Source organism: Sciurus carolinensis, chromosome 2, assembly GCF_902686445.1.
Source record: "Sciurus carolinensis chromosome 2, mSciCar1.2, whole genome shotgun sequence".
Taxonomy (NCBI): domain Eukaryota; kingdom Metazoa; phylum Chordata; class Mammalia; order Rodentia; family Sciuridae; genus Sciurus; species Sciurus carolinensis.
In genome coordinates, this window is record NC_062214.1 from 175297453 (window position 1) to 175322873 (window position 25421).

Consider the following 25421-nt stretch of genomic DNA (forward strand, 5'->3'; position numbering starts at 1 on the left):
TTAGCTTGGAGATAAGGGATTCAAATAGGAGAGCTTCTGTGTAGCCTTCCTGGTTCAAGCAGGAACAGTGAGACACGTCAGAGGGAGCACTGATTTTGAAACCTGGCCACATAATGCTTAACAAAGTTTCTCTTTGGGTCACAAATTCTGCCCTAACCTCATCACCCAAATAACTGGGATGTTATGTGGGAATGCCCACAGGTGCTACATGGATTAGACAAGAGCAAAGGACAGTCAACCTGACACAGCCAAAGCAGTTCTTGCCTGTCTCCTCCCATTCTCATAGAGGCCACCAGGAGCAGAGCACTGGGTCAGGGGAAAGCAAACACCCAGCTTGAGACTGATTTTCTTTTCTTTTTTTTTTTTTTTTTTTTTTTTTGTACCAGGGATTGAACTCAAGGTTGCCTATGCCCAGCTCTTTTTTATGTTTTATTTTGAGATAGGGTCTCACTAAATTACTGAGGTTGGTCTCAAATTTGCAATCCTCTTGGGATTACAGGCGTGCACCACGGTCGTAATGGTAGCTTGTGACTGATTCTCAATGCTCATTCCCAAAGGGGCACATGTGGAGGCACCCTGAGCACAATCACAATGAATACGAGGACTTGTGCTCTGTCAACCAGGCTTCACAAGCTTACCGCCCCCCACTTTTTTTTTTTAGTATTTTTCACATGTTGATAGACCTTTATTTTATTCATTTATTTTTATGTGGTGCTGAGAATCAAACCCAGTGCCTCACACATGCTAGGCAAGCGCTCTGCCACTGAGCCACGACCCCAGCCCTCCCAAGCCTACCTCTTCCAACAGTAGTGGATTTACCTTCCTTCCTTCCACCAGACAGGCTCACTCTGTCTTCAGCCACCTTTGCTCTGCAGGGGTGGGATGCTTCCCTGTTCCAGCAGATTTTGGTTTCTAGGTATTCTTCACTTTGGGCCATGTGGAAAGGAGCTAGTTAAAGAGGTTGCTGTGGATCTCTTGGCCCCAGGAAGAACTCTCAAGTAGAAGGTCTAGTCAGGGAGGAAGGTGAGTGGTCTGCTGCGCTCAGTGCCGTGTCTGACATCCCACACAGGTTAACGATGCCCGTGCAGTCAACCTATGGGGACTGTGTGTTACCCAGCCCCGCTCCTATAGTTTTAGGCTCATCTGTGAAGTTGATCAAAATGAACCTCTCTCACCCTCTTCTTGGCCATATTAAGGCCACTGTGGTGATAGTACCACATCTGGAACTGACTCCTCTCAGCCTCTCTCTAATGCCACTGTTTTTTTGCATGGCACAAAACACTTTTAAATCCCAGAGAACAGAGAGATGAAAGCAATCCTCATGTCAGGATTACACTTAGCAGAGGAGACCTACCAGTTTGTCCTACTGGAAAAGAGAGCAAAATGGGCTTGGGAATTCCCCCGCAAGCACATGGAAACCAGGAAAGCTCCTGGCTTAGAGAATGAAATGTAGACTCAAACATTAAATGAAATCAGGATAGGAGCAAGCCCCCAGGATGTATTCCACAGCTTTGCTCTCCCTGCGGTCTGATCCTATTTCCACTCCTTGTGAATTTAAAAGGCAGCACCAAAGTTCGCCCGCTCCCACCCTCCACTAGAACTAGTCCTTTAGTGAATCCGGAGTCCCTCAGCTCCAGGCCTTAAAACCACAGGCTTTGAGGTTAAAGGCAACTTTTTGCAGAGAAGTGGTCTTTAAAAATAAATGTAAAACTACAAACTTTAGGGTTTGGGTTTCACCTAATTCTCTCAAAGATGGACTAGGTGGGGCACCTCAAATACAAAACTTATATATTGTAAATTTCACAGTATCTAATCCTATTGATTAATAAAAGACAGCAAGCTTATCAATTTAGCTCTTCCATGTCCCTACTAAAATGAAATAATATATACTTTTTTAAAAGTCCATTTTGCTTTCCTAAATAACAGATTAAAATATTTTTTAAAGTACATAAATCAATTAATTAAAAAAACAAATAAGCATAGTCTAATTTCAAGTTGCTCCCTACTTCTGTGGTAAAGGAGGATTGAGTTTGGGAATTTCAGAGTCCTGAGGGTGTGTCATAAAGCAACAGAGATTAGAATCAAGTCTTTCCAGGGCAGCCTCACAATTACCCTCACTGAAATGCCAGTTAGAGGGAAAGAAGCAGAAATCATAGCCTGAAGGTAGAAAGAGTTTTGAAAGATGAAGAAGAACCATTTTTGTGAAGGCCACATCTAGGTAACCCATGTTGAATGAAACAGGTCTGCTAAAAACCAGGGGCACTCCTGACACAGGACAGCTGGTGCTGTCTGTACAGAGAACATTCTCTAACTGGACACTTGTCAAAAGAACAGAAAGTTAGAATCATCTTTATTTAAAAATTAGCATTTTATGATTTTAAAGTCTACATGGGATGTGTGTGTTTATACTTACTTTTTCTGTTTGTTGAAAGTTTTCATAGTAAATGTTGGAAAAAATAACTTTAAATATATCTTCCCAAAGTCCCACCTATCAACAAAGTAGGAAAACTACACAGACTGAAGAAATTTAAGAACTTAACTACTCTGTGGAGAATTCCAATCTCCGCCCTACATACTTTCTTTCTAACCATTAATATTTTACTTGTGCTCTGGAGAACAGAGTGAGAGTGAGAGCAAGGGATTTTCATCTCACTGTTTAGTTCTGCAAACTTGGACAAGGAAGGCCTAGGAAGTCACCACCTTTTAGAATTTGCTGAGCCATGAGTTCTCAGTAATTACCTGTGCTTCAGTGCTGGTAATTTGTCTCAAAAGTTCAGTTACTTCAGAAATTTAATATGAGAAGAGTGAATGTATTAGACTGTGAAAGTATCTCCTTTTAGCTATTTTGTGCTAATGAAACCAAGAAACCTTGTTGAGGAAAAAACAGTAAGGAACTAAATATAACAATGCCCAGGACTTCAAAAGTGACCATACAATAGCAGGCACATAGAGGTGATGAGAACAAGTCTCTCAGGGTTCCCTGATACAACAGAACCAGGATTCCAAAGAAAAATAAGCAAAGAGAATCTCATGACAAAAATAAAAAATAAATGATGTGTGTTTTCTGTGGGAGCTTGCTACTGGTGGCCGACAGCTCCATTTTGAGATAGTCGGAAGCTGATAATAAACAGGAAAAATAAGCAAGGCTTTCAATGACTGGAAAATAGCTCAGTAGAAAATTATTTTACAAAGACTGTATTTGATTAGCTAAGGCATGATTCAACTTCCATGGTGAAAGAGTACCCATGACATGTTTGCTTTTCACTGCCCAAACAATCACTAAAATAATTTCTTGCAAGGTATATAAATTTTGGCCAGTGTGATCCTCTACAAAACACATTTGCAATGATAACATGAACGGAGGTATGGTGCCGCTCAGAGAATGGGAATGCCATGGTAATCCACAACACCCTATCCTACTTTGGGCTTTGCTCCCAGGGGAACAGAGGCTTAGGACCCACGCAGGTTGCATGGCCCTTTGTTCCTGACATCGATGCTGTTACCTATTGGGAGGAGTCTTGCTGTTCAAGTGGTCACTCCTATAGGGAGGAGAGGCTTGGTGTGAGTCACCCACCCAACAAAGGAATGAGCCAAAGAAAACATCATGAAAAGGTGTCAGAGGAGGCAAGGGACTTTGAAATCCTGGAATCACAGTGATTGGCTAGTCACTGATTGCTAGTCAATTCCTCTGCACTCAATTCCCAGAGAATGAGTAGGCTCTCTCGCCACTTACAATTCCTGATGGGAGTGCTGGTCTGCACCTACACATGGGGCAGGCTAAAGTCATCCATCCTGAAGGAGCAGACTCCTCCCAGAGCATCCCAGGACTGAGCTGTAGGAATGAACATAGTCACTTCCCAAATTCTCCTACAATCATCTTCAACTCTATAGAAGAGGTGGCCTCAGTGGCTCAGAGCAGATGGGAAGCCTTCTGAGAAACAGATGAAACTGTTTCAAAGGCAAAAATGAAATGTGCTAAAAAAATAAATAAATAAATAAATCTGATTATCCAAAATTCAAAGACTTAACACAGGAACAAGAAACAAGGAGGAACAGATGACTGCTGGAGTCCAGGCCTCACCCGGCTCTCCTTCCCCAGAGGCCCTGGCACCTGGGGGCTACCTGCTGCAGCACATCCGCACTCTGTGGCACTCATAGGCCTCAGGTAGACAGAGCGAAGAAGGCTGTCACCAGGGAAATGCAAGCTTTGGTCAGGTAAAGAACACGTACAATCAGCAGCATCCCTTTCCTAAGGGACTTCGAACACCAAAAGCTTTTAGCCCTCAATACAAAAAACCTAAATCCAGAAACTTTGGAAACCTGATTGGGTTTCACTGTATTTGGTTCCAAACCAAAATTTATTTAAAAAAAAAAAAAAAAAAAAAAGTGGTGGGGGAATCTGGAGTGTTTTTCCTTTTTTCTTTTTTATAAACCTCTCTCTGATGATACCCCTCTTTCTTGGATTAAATTTTTTTTAAAAATTGAGTAACACTAGAATTTCAAAGGTGCATTCTAAGATCAATTCAGTACCTAATTTCCACTCTTTCTGCATCAACTGCCAGTGCCCTTGGTAAGGGAAACTAGCTCTTGGAACAGGAAGTGATAGAGCCCGTTTTTCCTCCCAGAAGATCTTAGGTTACACTGATCCATCACTAGATTGCATCAAAGTTCTTGCTATATGGCAAAAACACAGACTTAGGAAAAGAGAAAAAAGGAGGAGTCTAACCATCAGAAATAATAGTACCCCTCCAAGGCAGTGAGGTCTCAGCCTGTGCTAGAGACCAAGAATACCCAGCAGGCAGGAATATGGCAGTGGTGAGAGGCTGGACAGAGCTTTCTCTGTCCAAGACATTGGGCTCCTTCACAGGCAATGTGCTTTTCCCTCTTCTGGCACCTTCAAAAGTAAAGAGGGTGGGTGCCACTGAACACATTGGCATTACAGGCTCTAGAGAGGAGCAAGCAGCAACCTGACTGATGAACCTTGTACCAACACAAATCTATTTTTAAAAGACAACATCCTACTTCCTTTTAGGCTTTTGCCTGATAAGTGCCTTCAAAGAGGGAGTTTGCTGGAGTCTGAAGCAACAAGAGCATGAGTCAGGGACCACAGAACAGGGGACTACACCACCACCTGCAGAAGCCAAGAAGGGGAAAAAGCTACGCGGGTTAAACAATCAGGCATGCCAGGCAGGACGTGAGGCTCAGAAGCCTCCCATGGAACTTTCAGCTCTTGTCTGTCTAAAACAAGAGGCTCCAGCTGGCAGCCTGCGTCAGCCAGCAAATACAGCCTGCCCGCTGTCCCAGCAGTCCTTCAGCTAGTGTAGTAGATGTGGAAGTAGAGGGTCTTGTTGCGTAGCAGAGAGTAGGAGTTGTCAAACTTGAGCAGGTAGATACCCTCACCAGGGTAGTCATGGCTGCCAGCCTGCACATCTCGGTGGCTGTCCCGCCGGTACACAGGCATGACTTCCCCATAGCGACCCCGTAGGGAGCTCCTGGAGCCTCTCTCCACATCTCCTACTGGGACGGGTTCTGCAGAAGCAAAATGGCAGTGTTTGGATATGAGTTCAGAGACTGAACACAGGCTACTGACGGTGGGAAGATGAGCTAGGTGACCCCATGACTTCAGCAATGGAGAAGGGGAGGTGCTACTGGCATTCTACTGTAGTCATCTGAAAAAGGTCTGGTGATGTTTTTTTTTTTTTTTTTTTTGGTCATAACAGTGACTACTGAGTGACACTGGCATTTAGTGCTCCAGGGTCCAGGAGTGCTAAATTCAGGATACCTCTGCAACAAAGTAGTGCCCCATCCCAAATGCCACTGAGAAACAGTGAGTTAGCCTAAAAAGCTCCAAACATGTCTGGGTATTTCTGAGGGGTAGAAAGAGACATTAGATGGGAAAATCTCGGAATTCTTTCATTCAGCAGGTGAAAGAACTAGCCAACAGAAGTAGGAAATGTGGATAAACATGTTGTACAGAGTGACCCTAAAACTTCCACTTGGTTTCCTAAAATGTGGCAAATAAGATATAAGGTTCTCCCCTTCTCTAAACACCTGTAGATTTCCTTGAAGACTTGAAAAAGCAAGTTAAGGAACTGATTTTAAGATTACATTTAAAAAACTAAGAAAAATAACTAAAGCTTAGAACATACTCTTAGATTACCTCCCTCCTCAAAATGTCTCAGGGCCATCCTGAGCAGACACTACAAATAACAGCTGGAATGGAGCAGAGACTGTTTTTTTTTACCCGCTTCCCATAGATGGTACTGGGGATTGAACCCAAGGGCACTCTTCCACTGAGCTACACACCCAGCCCTTTTTATTTTTTATTTTGAGACATGGTCTCACTAAGTTGCCCAAGCTGATCTTGAACTTATGATCTTCCTGCCTTAGCTCTGTGAGTAGCTGGGATTACAGGTGTGCACTACCACACCAGCTAAGGGACTACTTTCAAAATGCTCTGGTGATGAAGTGAAGAAGAACCAGGGGTCAGATGGCTAAGACAGTTTGCATGGGAGAAAAAAGGGGTACATTTAACAAATTGCAATCACTCAGTTTGGCTCCATGTTAAGAATAAATAGCCCTAACATAAGAGAGAAATGTAACATAATTTCAGGCTTCTATGTAATGTGGAAAACCCAGCCCTAACATATGGTAGCAGTGACTTCTCTTTCTCTGCTCCTACCCTATCGCCACCCCCAGAAAAAAGTTGGGGAAATAACTAGGTACTGATTAAAAGGAAATAAAACTTTCAACTAAGGCATCAATAACAACCCCACTGGAATGTTCTCTGAGTGTCTGACTTTGGCCTGCACCTCTCGACTTTACTTGCAACGCTGGATCCCATGCCCACAGTGCTGCTGGATCCCTCCTCACCTGCATTCTGAGGAGGACTGCTACAACCCAAGAAGCAGTCACTACAAGTTAGGCTGAGGCAGAAATGAAAACTGCAAATCATGTTAAATTTACCTTCAATCTCTTCCTCCTCTTCCTCTTCTTCATCCTCATCCTCACTGGAATCACTGACCTGCACAGTTATGTCAGTGCTGGTTACAGGGGTCCAGTCAAAATACACTCCAAAGCCAATGTCATAGTCATCAGTTGCAAACTCCCAGCAGACACGCTTCCCCTCTGGATGGGTGGGTACCCGGATGGTCACCACCTCACCCCGCTTCACCACCAGACGGCTGTTCTTCTCTTTGCCCAGCTTGCTTTTGAATTCCTTCACCTTGGCAAAGGTCCAGATGCATGGAGGAGCCATCAGAGGTGGAGAAACTGAAAGGACAGGAAGCTTGCTACTGGAAAACTGAGGAAATGCTCCCACACCCAGCACTTTGCTTAGGGAGGCTGACACAAAGACATTCTTGCTACTGGCTTCTTTACTTCCTTTCACAGGTCATTTTCTTTCCTTCCATCTGCCTGCCTTTCTTTACATATCTATTGGAAATTTTTAAAAATATATATTTTCTATACTTCCAGAGATCTCACCTTTCCTGTGGTCCCCCAGAAGATCTGCAGATTCCAAATCAGCTGAAAGAATATCGATAGCTCCCGTATGCTCAGACTGGATCATAACGATGTCTCCAGACCTTTGTGGAACTTGGTACTTGGCCATCTGCACATCAGAACTCTGGTTAAAGGACACACTGGAGTGGCAGATTCCAATTAATCTCTTTACAAATGAAGGTTAGCCCACCCCTCCCCTATTTCTTCCACAACCCCAACTCAAAGCTCAATATGCTATTCAACATTCCTTTTCTTCCAAGTACACTGCTAACAAATTCTTTTTCTTTCTTTTAAGTCTGAGTAATTGAACCCAGGCATCACACACGCTAAGCAAGTGCTCTACCACTGAGCTACATCCCCACTCCTTTTTATGTTTATGTTTATGTTTACTTTGATACAAGGTCTTGCAAGATTGCCCAGACTAACCCCGAGCTTGCCATTCTCCTGCCCCAGCCTCCCAAGTAGCTGGGATAGCCAACACACCAGAATAAATTCTATATATCTTTTTAATGCTCCCTGGTTTAAAGATTCTTTCTTGTTCTTTCCTACCTTTTGCAACTTTGGAAAAGTTTTCTGCTCCATACCCTTTACACAGTCCTTCCCCACACACATTCTCTCAGTTGGGTCCTGGCTTTTGCATCCCATGTTCTGGGCCATGCCTGATCTCACCTCAGCCTGCACAGCATGGTCTGTGGCTTCTCTCATGCCAGTTTTCCACTGTTTAGCTCAACTTCCACTCTGCCACACAGCCTCCTGCTACATGATTTACTTCTACACTGAGGCTACTTCCCACTTAAGGGTTACCTCTATATCACTATCAGCCAGTTCAACAAACACCGCATAGAGAAACTGCTTTCTCAGTCTGCCCTCCCTTCCTCCCTCCCTCCCTCCCTCCCATTTTCACTCTTCCTCTCTTTTCTTCTTCCCTCCCTCTCCCTCATCTACACCTCGGGCTACATGTTCTCTCACCCTCTACATCTCTATGTTCTATAAACAATTTCATCTCAGAGCAGCCTCAGAATTTGCATTTGAGCAGTGCACTTGCTGCCAAATACCTGACATGCATGGAAGAATACAAATGGCATTTGATACTCAAAGCCCTCACTAACCCATACAGGAGCCTACAGTCTCTCTATGCTGGGTTTCCCTTCAAATCATTCAGATTGTGTTCCTTGTTTCACGGTATTATGCCTTATTTCCTTCTCCAGTTGGTAGACACTTCAACAAGAAATCTACACCTACTGCCCACTGGGGAACGTGCATCAGGGAGTCAGCAATCCAGTTAGGAGGCTGGAATTGTATTTGTGAGAAACAAATAAATCAAGTTTATAATGCACTCAGGCTGGGTTCTCAGTATGTTTTGGGAGAGCAAGCACTCCAGTTATTATCTCTACTGCTAAATGAAGTGAATCAGACTTTGACTAGTGTGCTAAAGGAATCCTTCTTTTTCCAAAAGGCTCAACAACAGATTTCATTTGTAATTAGTTTAGCTGCATAGCCTTAGCCTCAATTTCCTCATTTGGTAAATGGGGTCACAATGGTATCCATCTTACAAGGCTGCTCTCAGAGTAAATGAAGTATTGTAAATAAAAACGTTTACAAACTATAAAGCATTACACAGATTTTATTATAATGCTTGTTGTATTTATTAAATAGTGATTGTTGTTACAATACCTGTGCTAATAATAATACAATATCTATCTTCCATACATCTATGGCAAGAGAACCACTACTTATCAACACCACTTCTATAAAATCTTTACCATAAATACTGAGTAGAACTTCCGTAAGAAAAGTGAGACTAAAATAGTCCAATGCTAAGGCTCCTCACATCAAGAGGATTTTAGAGAACACTGAACACCGAACATTCCTTCTAACACTTCATTTTTTGAAAAGGTACCTACTGGGTGCTAATATAATAGATACAACAGATAGAGATAATCATTCTCAAAATAATTAAAAGTGAGCTGCTATAAAGGGAACAGAGAATTACGGGAGCAAGAACACTATGGTTTCTAAACCCAACCCATCTGTTATGTATCTAAATTTTGGTGCCACAAACTCTTCTTCATGAGAGAGAGCCAGAATATGCTCCCCACCTCGTTGCGGACTTGGGTCTGGTCTGCAGGCAGCAAATGCTGTTCCACCAAAGCTGGAGCCTCTGCGGGATTGGTTGCTTCCTGCAGATCTTCTGTGGCATCCTTACTCACTGGAGGTACCATCTGTGGCCTCTCAGAAGAAGAGAGCATGTCAATTCAAGGGCTCTTCAAAAAGGCACAACAGTCTTAGAGAACTCTGGAAAAAAACAGCATTCAAAGGACACCCCACCCCAACCCCACTCTCCACCTTCAGTATGTAGGTTCACTGTCACTTCAGCTCCCAGCTGCCAAGGGCTGAACTGGCCCACAGCAAAGCACTGACCATGCGTGGGCACATGGACAGACAAAGCCAGGCTCTAAGAACCAAAGAAAACAGCAGTCATCTGACATAAATTCCCAGTCTGATTTTCTTTGTTGTTGTAATTTCTTTGTTTTAATTGACAAATTTATGTGTAAAATATGACATATATGAATATATATAAATATATAAAATATATGTAAATATATAAACATAAACATTATGGAATGAAATGAGGCTAATTAACATACCCATCACCTCAAATAATTATTTTGTGAGAACACTTAAAATCTACGTTAGCAATTTTTAAGTATGAAAAATTACTATTAACCAGTCACCATGCCATGCAAAAATCTGCAGAAGTTATTCTCCCCATCTAACTGAAGCCTTGTATGGACCAGCCTGTCCCCATTCTATCCTGTGCCCCACCAGTGCATAACCACCATCCACTCTCTGCTTTTATGAGTCTGACTGTATTCCTCACTCTGGGACGTACTCCTCGCGATTTCAACAGAAGTTAGACTCCCAGTTTGGTTCTAAATGGTCACCAGAAGGAAGCAAGTGGGGGAGGCCTGCCTCAGTCAGAGACTGATGAAAGGTGGTTCCAGATGAGGTGCAAGGCCGTCCCTGTCCACAGGTACCCCAGGGGCAAAGTCTTTCAGCAGCTCCATTTCACACCCAGGGTATCCCAGTTCACTCTTTCCTTTTATTTTTATTTATTTATTTTTTTTCCTGGGTATCAAACCCAGGGCCTCATGCATACCAGGCAACCGCTCTACCACTGAGCCACATCCCTAGTCTACTTTCTTTCCTTTTAAGCTCAATAACCAACTATCCTAATGACTTAAAACACAGCTATGTGAATAGCTGATTTTGAAGAGGCAAGGGAATGATTTATATGTTCCTCCATCTCCCTGGTTCAGAGAGACTAGAAAATGAGTTAAGTAGCAGGGCTGGAGTACAAAACCCCAGGTCTTTTGGAAATCCGTTACCAATAAAGTGACATGGATTTTTAGAGCAACAGTTACAAAGAATGATCTGGAGTTCCCTGCAGTCCTTAGGACCCTTCAGAGAATCTGTAAAGTCAAATACAACTAAAATCTGTACTTTCATACTAAGAATAAAATAGTATTTCCTTTTAATTCTTATTGTCAAGAATGAGTAGTGGAATTTTCCAGAGACTATCTGACATAGGATATTACAAGAGAAGGAATCCAGAAGCAGAGATGAGAATCTAATTGGCTTTTATTAAAGCCAGGCATTAAAGAGATTTGCAAATGTCTCTCTTCTCACTTCTTTACTTTTACTTTGGAAATTAGTTGCTTTTCTTTTAAAACATGTTAATTATACTAATACGTAGTGACTTCGTTGTTTTTAAGTGAATGAATAATTATTTTCTAATTTTTCCATTTTAATTTCTAATACAGTAAATATTGATAGATAAAACTCACATAAAAGAAGTTCTTTGTGGTCCTCAATAATTTTTAAAAGTGTAAGCATTTGATGCCTTATTTTAGGGCAACATTTCTCTATTTCTTTTTTTCTCCTTTGTTAACGTAAACAAGAAAAATCATTCTTGGTTTATAAATTCTTTCTTCTTCTGATAAACAGAACCATCTTTTGGAATATCCAAGTCATTCCACCTACATCAAAGCAATCAAAAGAATCAGGCTTCCTTGGGTAATCCAGTGTAAGCTATAAATTGGTCTGTGAGCCTATTTTAATACTTTTTAAAATACTTTTAATTAAACCCAGAAAAATTTTAGTCTGTTTCTGTTCTCAACACTGTTTATTCTGTCCCCTCTTCTAGAAGGCAAGCCTAATGTCAGGGCCTGGGCCTCGCTCTCTGAATGCACAGCATGTAAAACCAGGCCCGCCCTGTGCACTCTCTCCTCATCTCCTTGAATCCCTACTTTGCCAGGTCACTCTAGCCATAATGGCCTCCTGAATCTCTGAATGTCCTCAATCACATCCAACGCTCTCTCACTCAGTCTCTGCACCCATACTCTCTGTCTCCAATAGTCTTCTTCCAGCCCATTTATGGCTTTCTTCTTTCTTCAGCTTCCTTCTTTCTTCAGCTTTTTCTTTTTCACTATTACCTTCCACGGGGTTCCCTAGATGTTCGTGTGTAAAATGGCTTTTCCTCCCCTGACCTGTCACTCTTCATACCCTTACCCTGATTCATTTCTCTTCAATTATTACTGCCTGACATACTATGCAACAAATTTTGTTGATTCCAAGTGCACATTAGTTTTTAGGTTTTAACAGAACTGAAATATAGGATCTCTTAAAAACTGATGGGCTGGGGTTGTGGCTCAGTGGCAGAGCACTCGCCTAGCATGCTTGAGGCCCTGGGTTCGATCCTCAGCATCACATAAAAATAAAATAAAGGTATAAAAAATATTAAAAAAAAAAAAACTGGTGACGTCACCTGGATATGGTGTCACACACCTGTAATTCCAGTAGTTTGGGAGGCTAAGTCCAAAGCCAGCTTCAGCAACAGCGAGGCACTAAGCAACTCAGTGAGACGCTGTCTCTAAATAAAATATAAAATAGGGCTGGGGATGTGATTCAGTGGTCGAGGACCCCTGAGTTCAATCCCTGGAACAAAAAAAAAAAAAAAAAAAAAAAAAAAGATGTCTTAAAAGTGGCATGGGTCTGTACTGACACTGGGTCCTCCCCTAGGAGATCTGCATATGCTTCTGCCAGTGTTCAGGAACCCTACCAGCCTGAGACACCCTGAAATTAAGTTCTCTGTTTAAGGGTTTTATTTATACCACACCAGCAGAGCGAATTAGACAGCAAACTGATGACTACAATTTGTGGTTCATATTCTCAAGGTATTTCTTCCTCCCCTTAAACAGTGCCAAGTTGAGACATCCACACTTTCTTGCTGCCCTTTTCCGTGTCTCTATCTTTTCATTGAAGACACAGGCTTTTGGTGTCCCCTATTAGACTCTCTTGGTGGTACCTAAGATAACAGCACATCTTACAGGTGAGATGACAACTCAGATTCTATGAAGCATGCTATACACTTGTTTTCATCTGCCTCTCCCACTAGATTGCAAGATCTGTGAGAGCAGAGACTTGGACTGCTTTATCCATTTGCAGTATATTCAGTACCAGGTATGTAGTAGGTCCTCAACAAATTTTTTTTTTACTTTTTTATTTTTTTTAATTTATTTTTATTGTAAACAAATGGGATACATGTTGTTTCTGTTTGTACATGGAGTAACAGCATACCATTTGCATAATCATACATTTACATAGGGTAATGATGTTTGATTCATTCTGTTATTTTTTCATTCCCCCCACTCTTCCCACCCCTCTTTTCCCTCAATACAGTCCTTCCTTCCTCCATTCTTGCTCCCCCACCCTCTATTATGTGTCATCATCCACTTATCAGCGAGATCATTCGTCCTTTGGTTTTTTGAGATTGGCTTATCTCACTTATGATATTCTCCAATTTCATCCATTTGCCTGCAAATGCCATAATTTTATTATTCTTTATAGCTGAGTAATATTCCATTGTATATATATGCCACAGTTTCTTTATCCATTCATCAACTGAAGGACATCAACAAATATTTAGTGAATGAATAAACAGTAGATATCCCAAAATATTTGTTGAATTAATAAATGAATATGCTAGCCAGGTATGATGGCACACACCTGTAATCACAGTGGTTGGGGAGGCTGAGACAGGAGGATCATGAGTTCAAAGCCAGCCTCAGCAACAGAGTGAGGCCCTATGCAACTCAGTGAGACCCTGTATCTACATAAAACATTAAAAAAGGCTGGGGATGCAGCTCAGTGGTGGAGCACCCCTGGGTTCAATCCCCAGTAGCAAAAAAAAAAAAGGAAAAAAGAAAAACAAGAGAATATGCTAATTTTTACTTGGGAACAAAAGAGGAATTCTGGATCAGACTACAATTTACAATATTGAGAAGGAGGGACTACAAGAGGCAATCTGAATCATTTCCCTGATCTTACTGTGGCATCTAAAATTGAGTCTCAGGCTAGGAGTATTGCTCAGTGGTAAAGGACTTGCCTAGCATGTGCAAAAAAACCCTGTTTTCAATCCCCAGGATCACAAAATTAAAATAAAATAAAACCAAGTCTTTGTGCATGTTATTTTTAATATTTTTTTTAGTTGTAGATGGGCACAATGCCTTTATTTCATTTGTTTATATTTATGTGGTGCTGAGGATCAAACCCAGTGCCTCACACGTGATAGGCAAGTGCTTTACCACTGAGCTACAACACTAGTCCTGTGCATGTTATTTTGAACCTATGGTTCTACTTATAAATTTTTTTAAAACATGCAAGTCACATAAATTTATGTTCACATTAGCATTTTATGTTCTGGAGGATTACTGAAGAGTATTTTGGGAAAGAGAAACTGCAAATCACTTGATGTTGGTGTTAAGTCACGTACAGGAAAAATCTCCAAGTTAATTTAAGCTTTTTGGTTTGTGCTGAACTGGAACAGGGAGGACAGCCCAAAGGGTGGGGAGAGCCTGGCCAGCCTCACTAGAAAAGACAGAGAGTTGTGTTGTTTCCATTTCCTGTAGACACAAAATACAAGCACTAAGCTTCCGGCATCAGACCTGCTGGATTTTTTTTTTTCACTCCCAAGATTTTAAAAATTAAATTTCCTTTTGTCTAAGAATGTTCTGTTTTTACCTCAAAAAATATTTATTTTTAGGAGAATAAAACCATTCTGTGCCAAAATTCATCTTCCAAAGAGCCTTCAAATCAACATATGCAAAAAAGGGACAGAGGCAGGAAGACAGAAAGGAGCCCTCAGGAGACTCCAAGAGAATGTAAACTGTCTCATGTAACCAAAGCCTTGAAGAAGTTATTATATACAATAACTTAGCAGCTCTAAGCACAGAATTCAAACCCCTCTATTCCTGGTATGAGGATAAGCTATAGCTATGGAAACCTGGGCAAATTATTGAACTCACTGGATCCACTTCTTCATCTTAAAAAAAAGGAGGTTATTTATTTCATTAGGGTTGCTATGAAGATTAAATGAGATAATACACTTAACACCTGCTATAGTATTTAGCAAATAGGAATAGTTGATATTTTGATATTATCATTACTATTATCATTGTTACAGATAAACATTCAATAAAGCATGAGTAGTATTATTGACATTATAATATTAACCAAACTGTTTCATATACAAAAAAAGAAAAAATTTCTAAATAGAACTCAAAAAGTAAGAGATTTTAAAAATAGCTTTTGTGTGGGGCATGGACACCACAGATTCTAAATAACATACTATAAACCGATCTGTTGGACTACAATACCGACTAGCTCTGGTTTCTCGGAACTACGGTCACTAATTACTCCATTCATGTTTGGTTTGCTCTCATTCTAGATCTCAGAACAACTCTTCCTTTCTGCTGTACACTCTGATATCAGTGATGGTGGGCAAATGCGATGGACAGAGAAGGAAATTATAATCTACAGTAACCCAGAGGTTATCATAATGGTTTAATTTGAAAATTACATGACAAAAACTGCCTTCAATTGTTTTGTATGTGTATACACACATATTTTAGGTCAAAAAAACAAACATACATTCTCTTGCAAGTCCACCTGGAGTCTATATCAAATGTTTTAACACTTGAATAAGGTCTTCAGGAGCAGATTAACAACATGACGCTAGACAATTAGTTACAGTTTTATTCTATGAGAGTAAAAGAAAAATTTACAACTTGAAATAGATCTGACATTGTTCCCAGATTTAAGGTTTGATTAATTACTTCATCTTGTCATACCCCTTAAGCTGCTGTCTGCTTCTTTTCACCAATCATTTTTATTCTCAGAAAACAAAACTTCTGAATGCCCTTTATCCAATATAGTTGCTTGTCCCTACCTGTGGGGCGAGGGATGGGGTGCTGAATCAGAGGTGGCCTTGGTGTTTTCTAGATCTTCATTATCTAGAAAATAATGCAAAGAAAGAATTTGGTATCTGAGAGGGAACACAATCATAGTTTTCTGTAACTTTAAAAAAAACTAGCAGTTTCAACCAAAAATATTTGGAGCATAAATTTTATATTCTCAGAGGCCCAGAACAAAAATGACTCAAGTTATCACATCTAAGTATTCTCGGATCATCAAAACCCATTCATTAAAAAAGGTAAGTCATTTCATAAAACAAGTTCCACAAAATTAATCCTAATTCAAGAATCCTATTTCTCATGAAGGAGATGATTAAAGCAGGCAGAACACAGAAAGCAGACTGGAATGTACAGTGAAATGAACTGAATTTAGTGTCAAATCCAGTGTCGCTTCTATGTTTAATTAGCTCAGATCACTGTATCCAACATTAGGTAAAGGACTTTTGTAATTTAATTCATTTATTCATTCACCAATGATTTATTGAATAAGTAGGTGACCTCAAGAAATATACAGGAGAAATGAATAATGAGGGTCATGCTCCCAAGCTCTGGACAAGCCTTACCTGCCATCTTACAGGTAAAGACACTAAGGAATAGACTGTGCTCTTAACCATCAGGTATTACTTAGTTTTGTAGTTGACTTGTCCACCATTTCCCTGAACACTCAGATAGCATCTGGTTTGCTGCATTTAGACAGTCCCCTAGTTCGGTGCCCTCTGGTTAAGACAGAAAGAAACCAAAGCCCCAAGTCCACTTTCCAATACAAAATAAAATATTTTTGTTTTTGGCGGTACTCGGGATCAAACCCTTTTTTTCCCCCCTGAGACGGGATCTCACTAAGTTGTCCAGGCTGGCCTCAAACTTGCAACCCTACTGCCTTGGCCTCCTGAGTACAGGATGACAGGCGTGCACCACTGCGCCCAGTCAAAATAAAACTTAATGAGGTAAACCTCGAACACTAAGAATATCATAAAAGTGAAAATGACAGGCAAAAACTTGTGATTCAACCTTAATCTAGTCTCTATTTCTTATATACAAGCACCCATATTTTTCTTTTTGTCCATTTACAGTCTCACAGGTAGAAAGAGCTTGAGCTCATGCTACTCCATTCTCCTCTCAAAAGTTTAACTGAGTCTGAGATGCTTGTCAGCTCGTCCCCAGTTTCTGTCACTCTGTAAAGAGACCCAGTTCCCTGAGGGATAATGAGAATAGAAAGTTCCTCCCTTTGTTGACTTAAATGAAAACCGCTTCTCCTCCCCACAACACCCTTTCAGGTATCTGCAGCCTGCCTTCACATTTCCTGTGGGTTCCTTCTGCCCACGCTGGCCATCTCCACATCACATAGCCTCTGACCATGCTGGCCTTGTGCAATGTTCCACTTCATCTGTCCCACTCGCAGGGAAGAGCTAAACAAACAGCCTTTTCAGATGGGTTCGAGTCCACGCAGAGTACCAGCAATAACTCTGACTAAGGACACAGTACTTTTTGGCATAACACCCCATCCAGCACTAGATAATCTCAATTGCTAACTTACCCAGTTGGCCTCAATAAGTCAATCAAAGTCTTTGGGGTTTCTAAAGATCAACTTTTTCAAGCCCACTCCAACTTGTGCTCTATTTTTGAGACAGACTTTTGAAAAATAACTGGCTTATTAACTTAAATTCAGGACTTCACATACCATATTATTTATTTCAAATCAACTTTTTGAAATTACGTTCATGCTTTGTTCATTGTAGAACAAATTAAATTTTGCATTACCCTTTCAGACTTTATTTCATTTAAAAATTTTTTAAATATACGAATAATCCATTATTCACTGTAGAAAATATCAGAAATACAGAAAACAAAATAGTCACAGAAACAACACTAACCATAACTCCACTAACCAAATATAGCCACTGTTAACAATTTGATGTATATCCTTTCAAAAATTTATTTACATATTTATACAGATAAACACACACAATAGTTGCATTACATATGTATATGTGTATATATATATTTATAAAAAGATATACACCAAATGTTAATGAACATTTTTCAGGGCCAGTAAAAATAAGGGCTATCTCATCATTTTTTTAAAGTATATTCTTTAGTTGTAGGTGGACCCAATACCTTTATTTTATTTTTATGTGGTGCTGAGGATCGAACCCACGGTCCCACACGTGCTAGGCAAGTGCACCACCACTGAGCCACAACCCCAGGCCTATCTCATCATTTTAAATGGCTGCACCTTTCACCTAACAGCTTTGGCAAGCAATCATGATTACTGTCTAAAACTGATAGATAATTTCATTAGAATCTGGAAAACTATTTTTCCAATTCTAGCACTTTATACATTTATTTTTTGGAATTCTTCTACTAAATAAATAAACTTCTGGGCTGGGGTTGTAGCTCATTGGTAGAGTGAGGCACTGGGTTCAATTCTCAGCACCACATATAAATAAATGGGTAAAATAAAGGTCCATCAACAATTTAAAAATATATTAAAAAATAAAAAAATTAACTTCTCCTCATCAACTATTTGGCCATTATAAAATACTCTAAAAGAAAGGTAGGATAAAGAATTGATTCTTGGAGCCAAGCACCATGGTACACGCCTATAATTCCACCAGCTCAGGAGCAAAGGCAAGTTTGAGGCCTCAGCTACTTAGTGAGGGCCTAAGCAACTCAGTGAGAGACCCTGCTTTAAAATTTAAAAAATAAAATACAAATTTAATTTAAAAGACATATATATATGACTGAAGATGTAGCCCAGTAGTAAAACACCTCTGGATTCAATCTTTAGAACCACAAGAAAAAAAAAAAAGAACTGATTCTACACCAACCGTCAGAATACTGAGTTAGAATAATAGGTGAAGAATGATTTGTTTTTTAAACATTAGAAACATGGATTTTAACCTATTTTATGTGTTTAAAGTTTTCCTAGCTTTTGCCTATGGGAGTTCCTTAAAATTGGCTCCTGTGTCCCTTTAACATGACCCAAGTAGTCTTGCTTAGAGCACAAGTCCCAGGCTCCTCTTATAAATGCCCTGCCCCAAATCTGGAATCAATCGTTTCTTAGATGTCCTATTTTTTTCATGTGACTCAGCATTTAGGAACTCTACCCTCATGAATAGATAGGAGCCATTATCGTGGGAATGGGTTAATTATCCTGGGGATGGGTTAGTTACCACAGGAGTGGGCTTCTGATAAAACGATGAGTTCAGTCACCTCCCCCCGATCTCTTCAGTTTCCTGTGATGAGATAACACAGCAAGAAGACCCTCACCAGAAGTAACTTGAATTTCCCAGTTTCCTGAACTGTATAATTCTTTGTTCTTTATAAATCACCCAGTCTCATATATTTTTATAGCAACACAAAACAGTCTCTCCCCCGCCTCTCTCTCTCTCTCTCTCTTTCATACACACACACACACACACACACACACACACATATAAAGTGATACTGTTTACAAGAGACTCACTTTAAATATAAGAACACACATAGGCTAAAAGTAAAAGGATGAACAAGGATGTTTCATATAAATGGTAATCAAAAAAGAGCACAGTGGCCATACTTACATCAGATAAGTATGATTCAAGTCAAAATTTTCCAAGAGACCAAGAAGATCATTATTTATAATCTTATAATGATTAAGGGGTCAATCTATCAAGAGGTCATAGTAATTATAAACAAATTTGCATATATATGTATGAGTGTGTGTGTATCAGAGAACCTAAAGATATAAAGCAAATACCAATGGGCATGAAGAAATAAATGGATTTCAATACAATAATAGTAGGGAACTTTAATACCCCACTTTCAACAAAGGATAAATCAACCAGACAGAAAACTAATAAGGATATATTGCACTTGAACTACAATTTAGATCAAATAGACCTAACAGACATACAGAACTTTCCATCTGAAAGCAGAAGTATACAAATTCTCTGTCACACATGGAACATTCTCCAGGATAGACTACATGTTAACCCACAAAACAAGTCTTCACAAACTTAAGACAGAAATTACAGCAAGTGTTGTTTCTGTCCTCAATTACATGAAACTAGAAATTAATAACAGGAGGAATTTTGAAAAATTCACAAACGTGGAAATTAAACATGCTACTGAATAACAAATGGTTCAGAGAAGAAATCACAAGGGAAATTTTAAAAATATCTTGAGACAAAAAACAATGGAAACACAACATACCAAGCCTACAGGATGCAGAAAAGCATTTGTAAGAGGAATTTACAGCAATAAATGTCTACGTTAAAAAATAAACAGCCTAATATTCCTCAAATAAACAGCCTAATATTCCTTGCTATTTTTTAAGCTGAAATGCTTGATTTTGGAGAAGTATCCCATACTCATGTCCCTACATGATAGACAATTGTGTTATTTCCATTCTATTAATATTACAAATTGTGCTACAATGTCTTATGTATATTTTGTATTTTTGCCAGGGTATCTTTGAAATAGATTCCTGGAAGTGGGATTCCTGGACCAAATTCTTCTCCATAGGAATCATCCATCATTTTATATTCACAACTGCCATATACAAATGCCTGTTTCCCACACGGCTTCCACATCAAGAGTGTGTTGTCAAACTTTTCAAAAATTGACAGAAACTGACAGGTGAGGAATGATGATATCTTATCTTTGTTTTTGTTTTGTTTGATACAGGGTCTCTAAATGTTGCTCAGGCTGGTCTCCAACCCCTGGGCTCAAGTGATCCTTCTGCCTCAGCCTCCTGGTGGTTGAGAATCTACGTGTATGCTCCCACACCCAGACTGAAATTCCTTGTTAAGGGATCTACATATTAAGACTTTTATACACGATGCCCAATTTCTTTCCAAATTTCACTTCTACTAGCAGTTAGTGAGTATGACCATTTCCCGCATTCTAACACTAGGTAAATCATCATTTCCTTATAATTTTCACCAATGTAATAGAACATGAGACATTAATATTTTAATTTGCAATCTGCTAATAGTTCATATGGTCAAAACAAACTTTTATGCATATAAAATCGGTTGTCTTTTTTTGTTAAAAATGAATTCATTCCATATGTAACATTTAACCTACTTTCATTAAACAAAAATATTCATCCGTTTAAAATAGACTATACCAAAAAAAGGAAAACAGACCACAGAATCCTTCCTTTAGATATCACTCTATCAAATATTCTGCCAAAGCCAAAATGTACTGTACATACGCAAACCACATCAAAAAGGGAAACTTGATTTAATAACCCTGCCTAAATTCAACAGAATCTTCCTGGGTCCCTGCTATGTGTCAGGCACTGTGTTCCATGCGTCAAATACAGAATTAAACTAGACATAAATGTGCCCTCAAAGAACTCAGTCTAGTGAGAAGATAAACTCATAGAGACCATAATAATATACACATGGTAGCATTTAGAAAATTATGTACTAAATATCACAGAAACAGATAATTAACTAACCTAGGACAGAAAGATGTCAAAGGAGGTTTGAGATGACAGTTATGCTGACTTAAAGAATAAGTATGACTTGGCCAAGTCAAGAGGGAAGGGCACAGCAGGCAGAGGAGACTGAGCAAAAGCACACACACACAAACATCATGGCAGCTGAGCATGGCTGGAGGCCATAGCAGGAGTGCAGACAGATGAGTCCAGATGCCCCTAACTGAACTCAGTTCTTACTGAATTCCTAACAAGTGACTGGCTGCACGCTAGGTATTAGAATACACTAACACAAGCACAGTTCAGGCCCTCCTGAAGTTCTCAATCTAGCAAGGAAGGCGTGCAAAGGCCCTTTATCCCACAGGTGATGGAGAATTTTAAGCCAGGAAATGACACAGCCAAATGTGTATATTTTGGTATAATTCTGTGGCAGCCAAAGTTAGGGTACACTTTAACAGATCAGAGAGTGGACGTCTGCAGAAGTCCACATGAGAGACAGAGTAGATCTAACTAGTTAATGACAGTTGAGACAGACTACAGATGTGATTTAAAAATAATCATGTTGTCAAATTTGTTTTTACTAGTTTTAGATGGACACAATACCTTTGTTTTTATGTGGTGCTTAGGATTGAAGTCAGTGCCTCATGTGTGCTAGGCAAGCGCTCTACCACTGAGCTACAATCCCAGCCCCTCAAATTTTTTGTTTGTTTGTTTTTGGTCTCTCTCTTTTTTTTTTTTTTTTTTTAATGTAGTTGTAGATGGATAGGATGCCTTTACTTATTTTTATGTGGCTCTAAGTAAGGATCAAACCTAGTGCCTCACACGTGCAAGACAAGCACTCTGCCACTGAGCTACAGCCCCAGTCCTCAAATTTAATATGCCCATGCTGGCACTTAACTCCTTATTTTCTTTATTAAATATTCAGAAACCAAGTGACATAATTAGAACGTTGGTGAAAATCGGTATCAAGTTTTATGGTCTACATATTCTGGATAATACTCTCTTCCCCTTTGGGATAATGGTACATATGTCCATTTCTATCCCCTGACATCCCTCAAAGATGGTACACAATTACATGTGCGGTTCTTTCAGGATTCCCATTATAGTAATCATCTGGCAACCTTATGGCTTTCAATAGTCAACCTTTTCTTCTTTGAGGGGCACTGATATTGTAAGTAGTACACAATGAAGTTCAAAATGCAAGATCTTCTCATCCCTGTACCCAGAAGTCAGGGAACAGTCACATGACCTAAAATACTCCCACCTGGAACTTGAAACAGGAGTGGCTTGAAGGAGAGGCAGAATTCAATCGACAGCCATAGCCCGGATCGAATTGTTCTTGATGTTTACCCTCTAGATTCTACTCCTCTAGCTTTTAAACAATTCGGTGAGTATTCTTTATCCTTCTAATAAATCTTCTTTCTGATTAAGGCAGCCAGAATTATCTTCTCTTGCTTGACCAAACTTTCTAGATAGAATTGGTCTGGGTCCAGAGATCTAACAGCACCTTAGTGTCCTATCTTCATTCTGATCATCTTTATTATTATAACTTAGTGATCACTTACTATATGCTGCTTACTTTTTAAGCATTTTGTAACTGTCATATTATTGAATATCCATGTAGGCTCACTCAATTACATTGCCTATAGTTAATACTATTATTATTCTTTTTATAGTTTAAGAAATTGAGGCCCCAAAGAATCAACTTGCCCAAGATGACCAGAAAATAGGAAGAGAATATGAACATAGATAGTTCAAGTCCAAAGTCAGCATTTTTACTATAACTACATTATACACTGACTCCTTAAGAAACATTTTTGTTGTAAAATATACCACATGTATAGAAAATTACACAAACAAGTACAGCTCACCAAATTATCACAGATAACTACATATCCACCACCCTAGGCAAGAAACAACATTCCTAGCACTCCAGAAGCCTACATGTGACCTTCCCAATCTTTACTTAGCCCTGTCCTTCTTAAAGTAACCATCACCCTATCAATGGGAACCATTTTCTTGCTTTTCTTTAAGAGTTAAGTCTCCTAACTATGCATTTTCAAACAGTATTACTTCATCAGTTTTATGGACTCAATAGAAAGGGAAATGATGCAGAATGTCTTCTTTGGGCCTGGCTTATTTCACTCAACATTAAATTTGAAAGATTCATGCATACTGTCATACGGTTTACTCATTTTCATTGCTGTAGAACATAATTTGTCAATCTATTGTTGATATGCGGTTACTTTTGGTTTGGGGCTATTCTGAGAAATGCCGCTATGAATATTCTTGTATATATCTCTTTGTTACAGTGCATGCACTTATGCTGGGTATAAACACAGGAATGGAATGATGGTCACAGAAATTGGAATGTTAAAGTTTCATAGATAACGCCAAACTATTTTCTAAAGAGGCTACACCAAATGAATGCTCTCTCTAGCATTGAAGAATCACTCTCCTGCTTACGTACCTGTTCTGTCACTTGGTCACATTATTTTTTATTTGGAATATTTTGGTGGGTAAATGCTTATTTTGTTTATATTTTACTGATAACTTACATTTCTTGGTCACTCAGATTTTGTTTTCAGTTTGCTTATTCTTGCTTGGAACATATTGTTTTAAACATCAAACACTACACCAAAATATAAGCCATTCATCTTAAGACATCTTTACAACTGAAGAATACTATACTGACATTTACAATTAATTTCTGACAACTGAAAACTTATTAGTGATATTGCTAGCCATCAAATATTTCATCAGCTGAATGGAAGTATTCAGTTAAAAGAGAAACACTTCCCCTCCCTTTCTTAGCCTCAAACCAAACAAAAAAAGTCATTTTCACCTGGAAAGAACACTTATTTTAAGCAAGTGTTAGTCAGTTTTAAATAATCCCAGCATGCTCCAAAACATGGGAAGTCAAGGTTTCCCAGAGTAAATATGATACTTGAAAAGATAAAACTCTGGCTGAATCTGTTTTCCCCAACTTGCAAAAAGAGAAAGTGCTTATGTCTTTCTAACCGATTCTTCTCTCGCAAGCCTTGCTGCACCCTCAGGAGCAACTAGAGAAGGGCTGTGTGCAGCCCAGGCATGCGGGCTGCTCAGGGCAGAGCACGTTCCAGTCACTTAGCTTCACTCCTCAGCTGTTCTCCCTATGACTTTTGGCAGTTTTTGTTTTAGGACATCACACTAGTAGGCTTCTTTTTCCAACTGAAAACTAGCAGATGTGTTTGAACATGGTGAAACACAGTACTAGTCATGGCGCTAGTGTGCATGCTCCAAGTCTCCACAGATACCTCACAACATCCTGATGGAGAGCAGACATGGTCTTTCAGATGCTTGAGGTTAGTGCCTATCTAATTCTCTTGCCCATTTTACCATCAGATTGTGGTTCCTTTATTATTTATAGGAGTTTGGGAGGATTTTTTGTTGTTGTCATTTTGCGGTGCTGTGGACTGAACCCAGGGTCTTGCACATGTTAGGCAAGTGCTTTATCACTGAGCCATACCCAGACCCTTATTTATAGTTTTGGATACAAACCTTTTGTCAATTATATGTATTATAATTAACTGCTTCCACTCTGTGACTTACACTTTCACTTTTAATACTGTTCTTGATGAACCAAAGTTAATATAGTCTAAACTTATTGATCAATTCTTTCTTCACCAGTCTTTGTGTGTCCTGTTTGACTTTCACTACACTGCAATCTTGAAAATATTCTCCTATTTTATCTTCTTGGAGTATATTGTACAGGTATACCTTGGAGGTATGGCAGCTTAAGTTCTAGACTACCAGAATAAACTGATTATCATAATAATGCAAGTCACACATATTATGTGGTTTTCCAGGACATACAAAAACTATGTTTATAATATACTATAGTCTATTAAGTGTGTAATAGCATCATGTCTAAAATCCAATGTATACGCCTTAATGTAAAAATACTTTATTGCTGGTCATTTGCTGTGGCCATGCCTGTAATTCCAGCAACTCAGGAGACAGAGGCAGGAGGATGGCAAGTTCAAGCCCATCCTGGGCAACTTATCGAGACTTTGTCTCAAAATAAAATTTAAAAAAGAACTGGGGACATAGCCCTTTTTAAGTAGATCACATGCCTAGCATGCAGAGGCCCTGGGTTCAAACCCCAGTAGATCCCCCTCAACACACACACACAA

The 25421-nt window shown here is 39.5% G+C and overlaps 1 protein-coding gene across 3 annotated transcripts in view; it reads right to left on the reverse strand.

Annotated features, from left to right (window-relative positions):
• Window positions 1–383: 383 nt before the first annotated feature.
• Tmed8 (transmembrane p24 trafficking protein family member 8) overlaps window positions 384–25421 on the reverse strand; it is a 36545-nt gene continuing 11507 nt past the window's right edge. Inside the window, exons 1-6 of one of the 3 annotated variants that reach the window (XM_047539110.1) lie at window positions 15794–15831; window positions 9850–9958; window positions 9603–9725; window positions 7486–7612; window positions 6967–7272; window positions 384–5529 (exon numbers count right to left, since the gene is read on the reverse strand). In XM_047539110.1, the coding sequence (XP_047395066.1) occupies window positions 5312–5529; window positions 6967–7272; window positions 7486–7612; window positions 9603–9725 (774 nt within the window). In that variant the 5' untranslated portion in view covers window positions 9850–9958; window positions 15794–15831 and the 3' untranslated portion in view covers window positions 384–5311. Of the gene's footprint in view, window positions 5530–6966; window positions 7273–7485; window positions 7613–9602; window positions 9733–9849; window positions 9959–15793; window positions 15858–25421 lie in introns of those variants that run through there. The other 2 variants (XM_047539108.1, XM_047539109.1) reach the window with 2 other exon arrangements.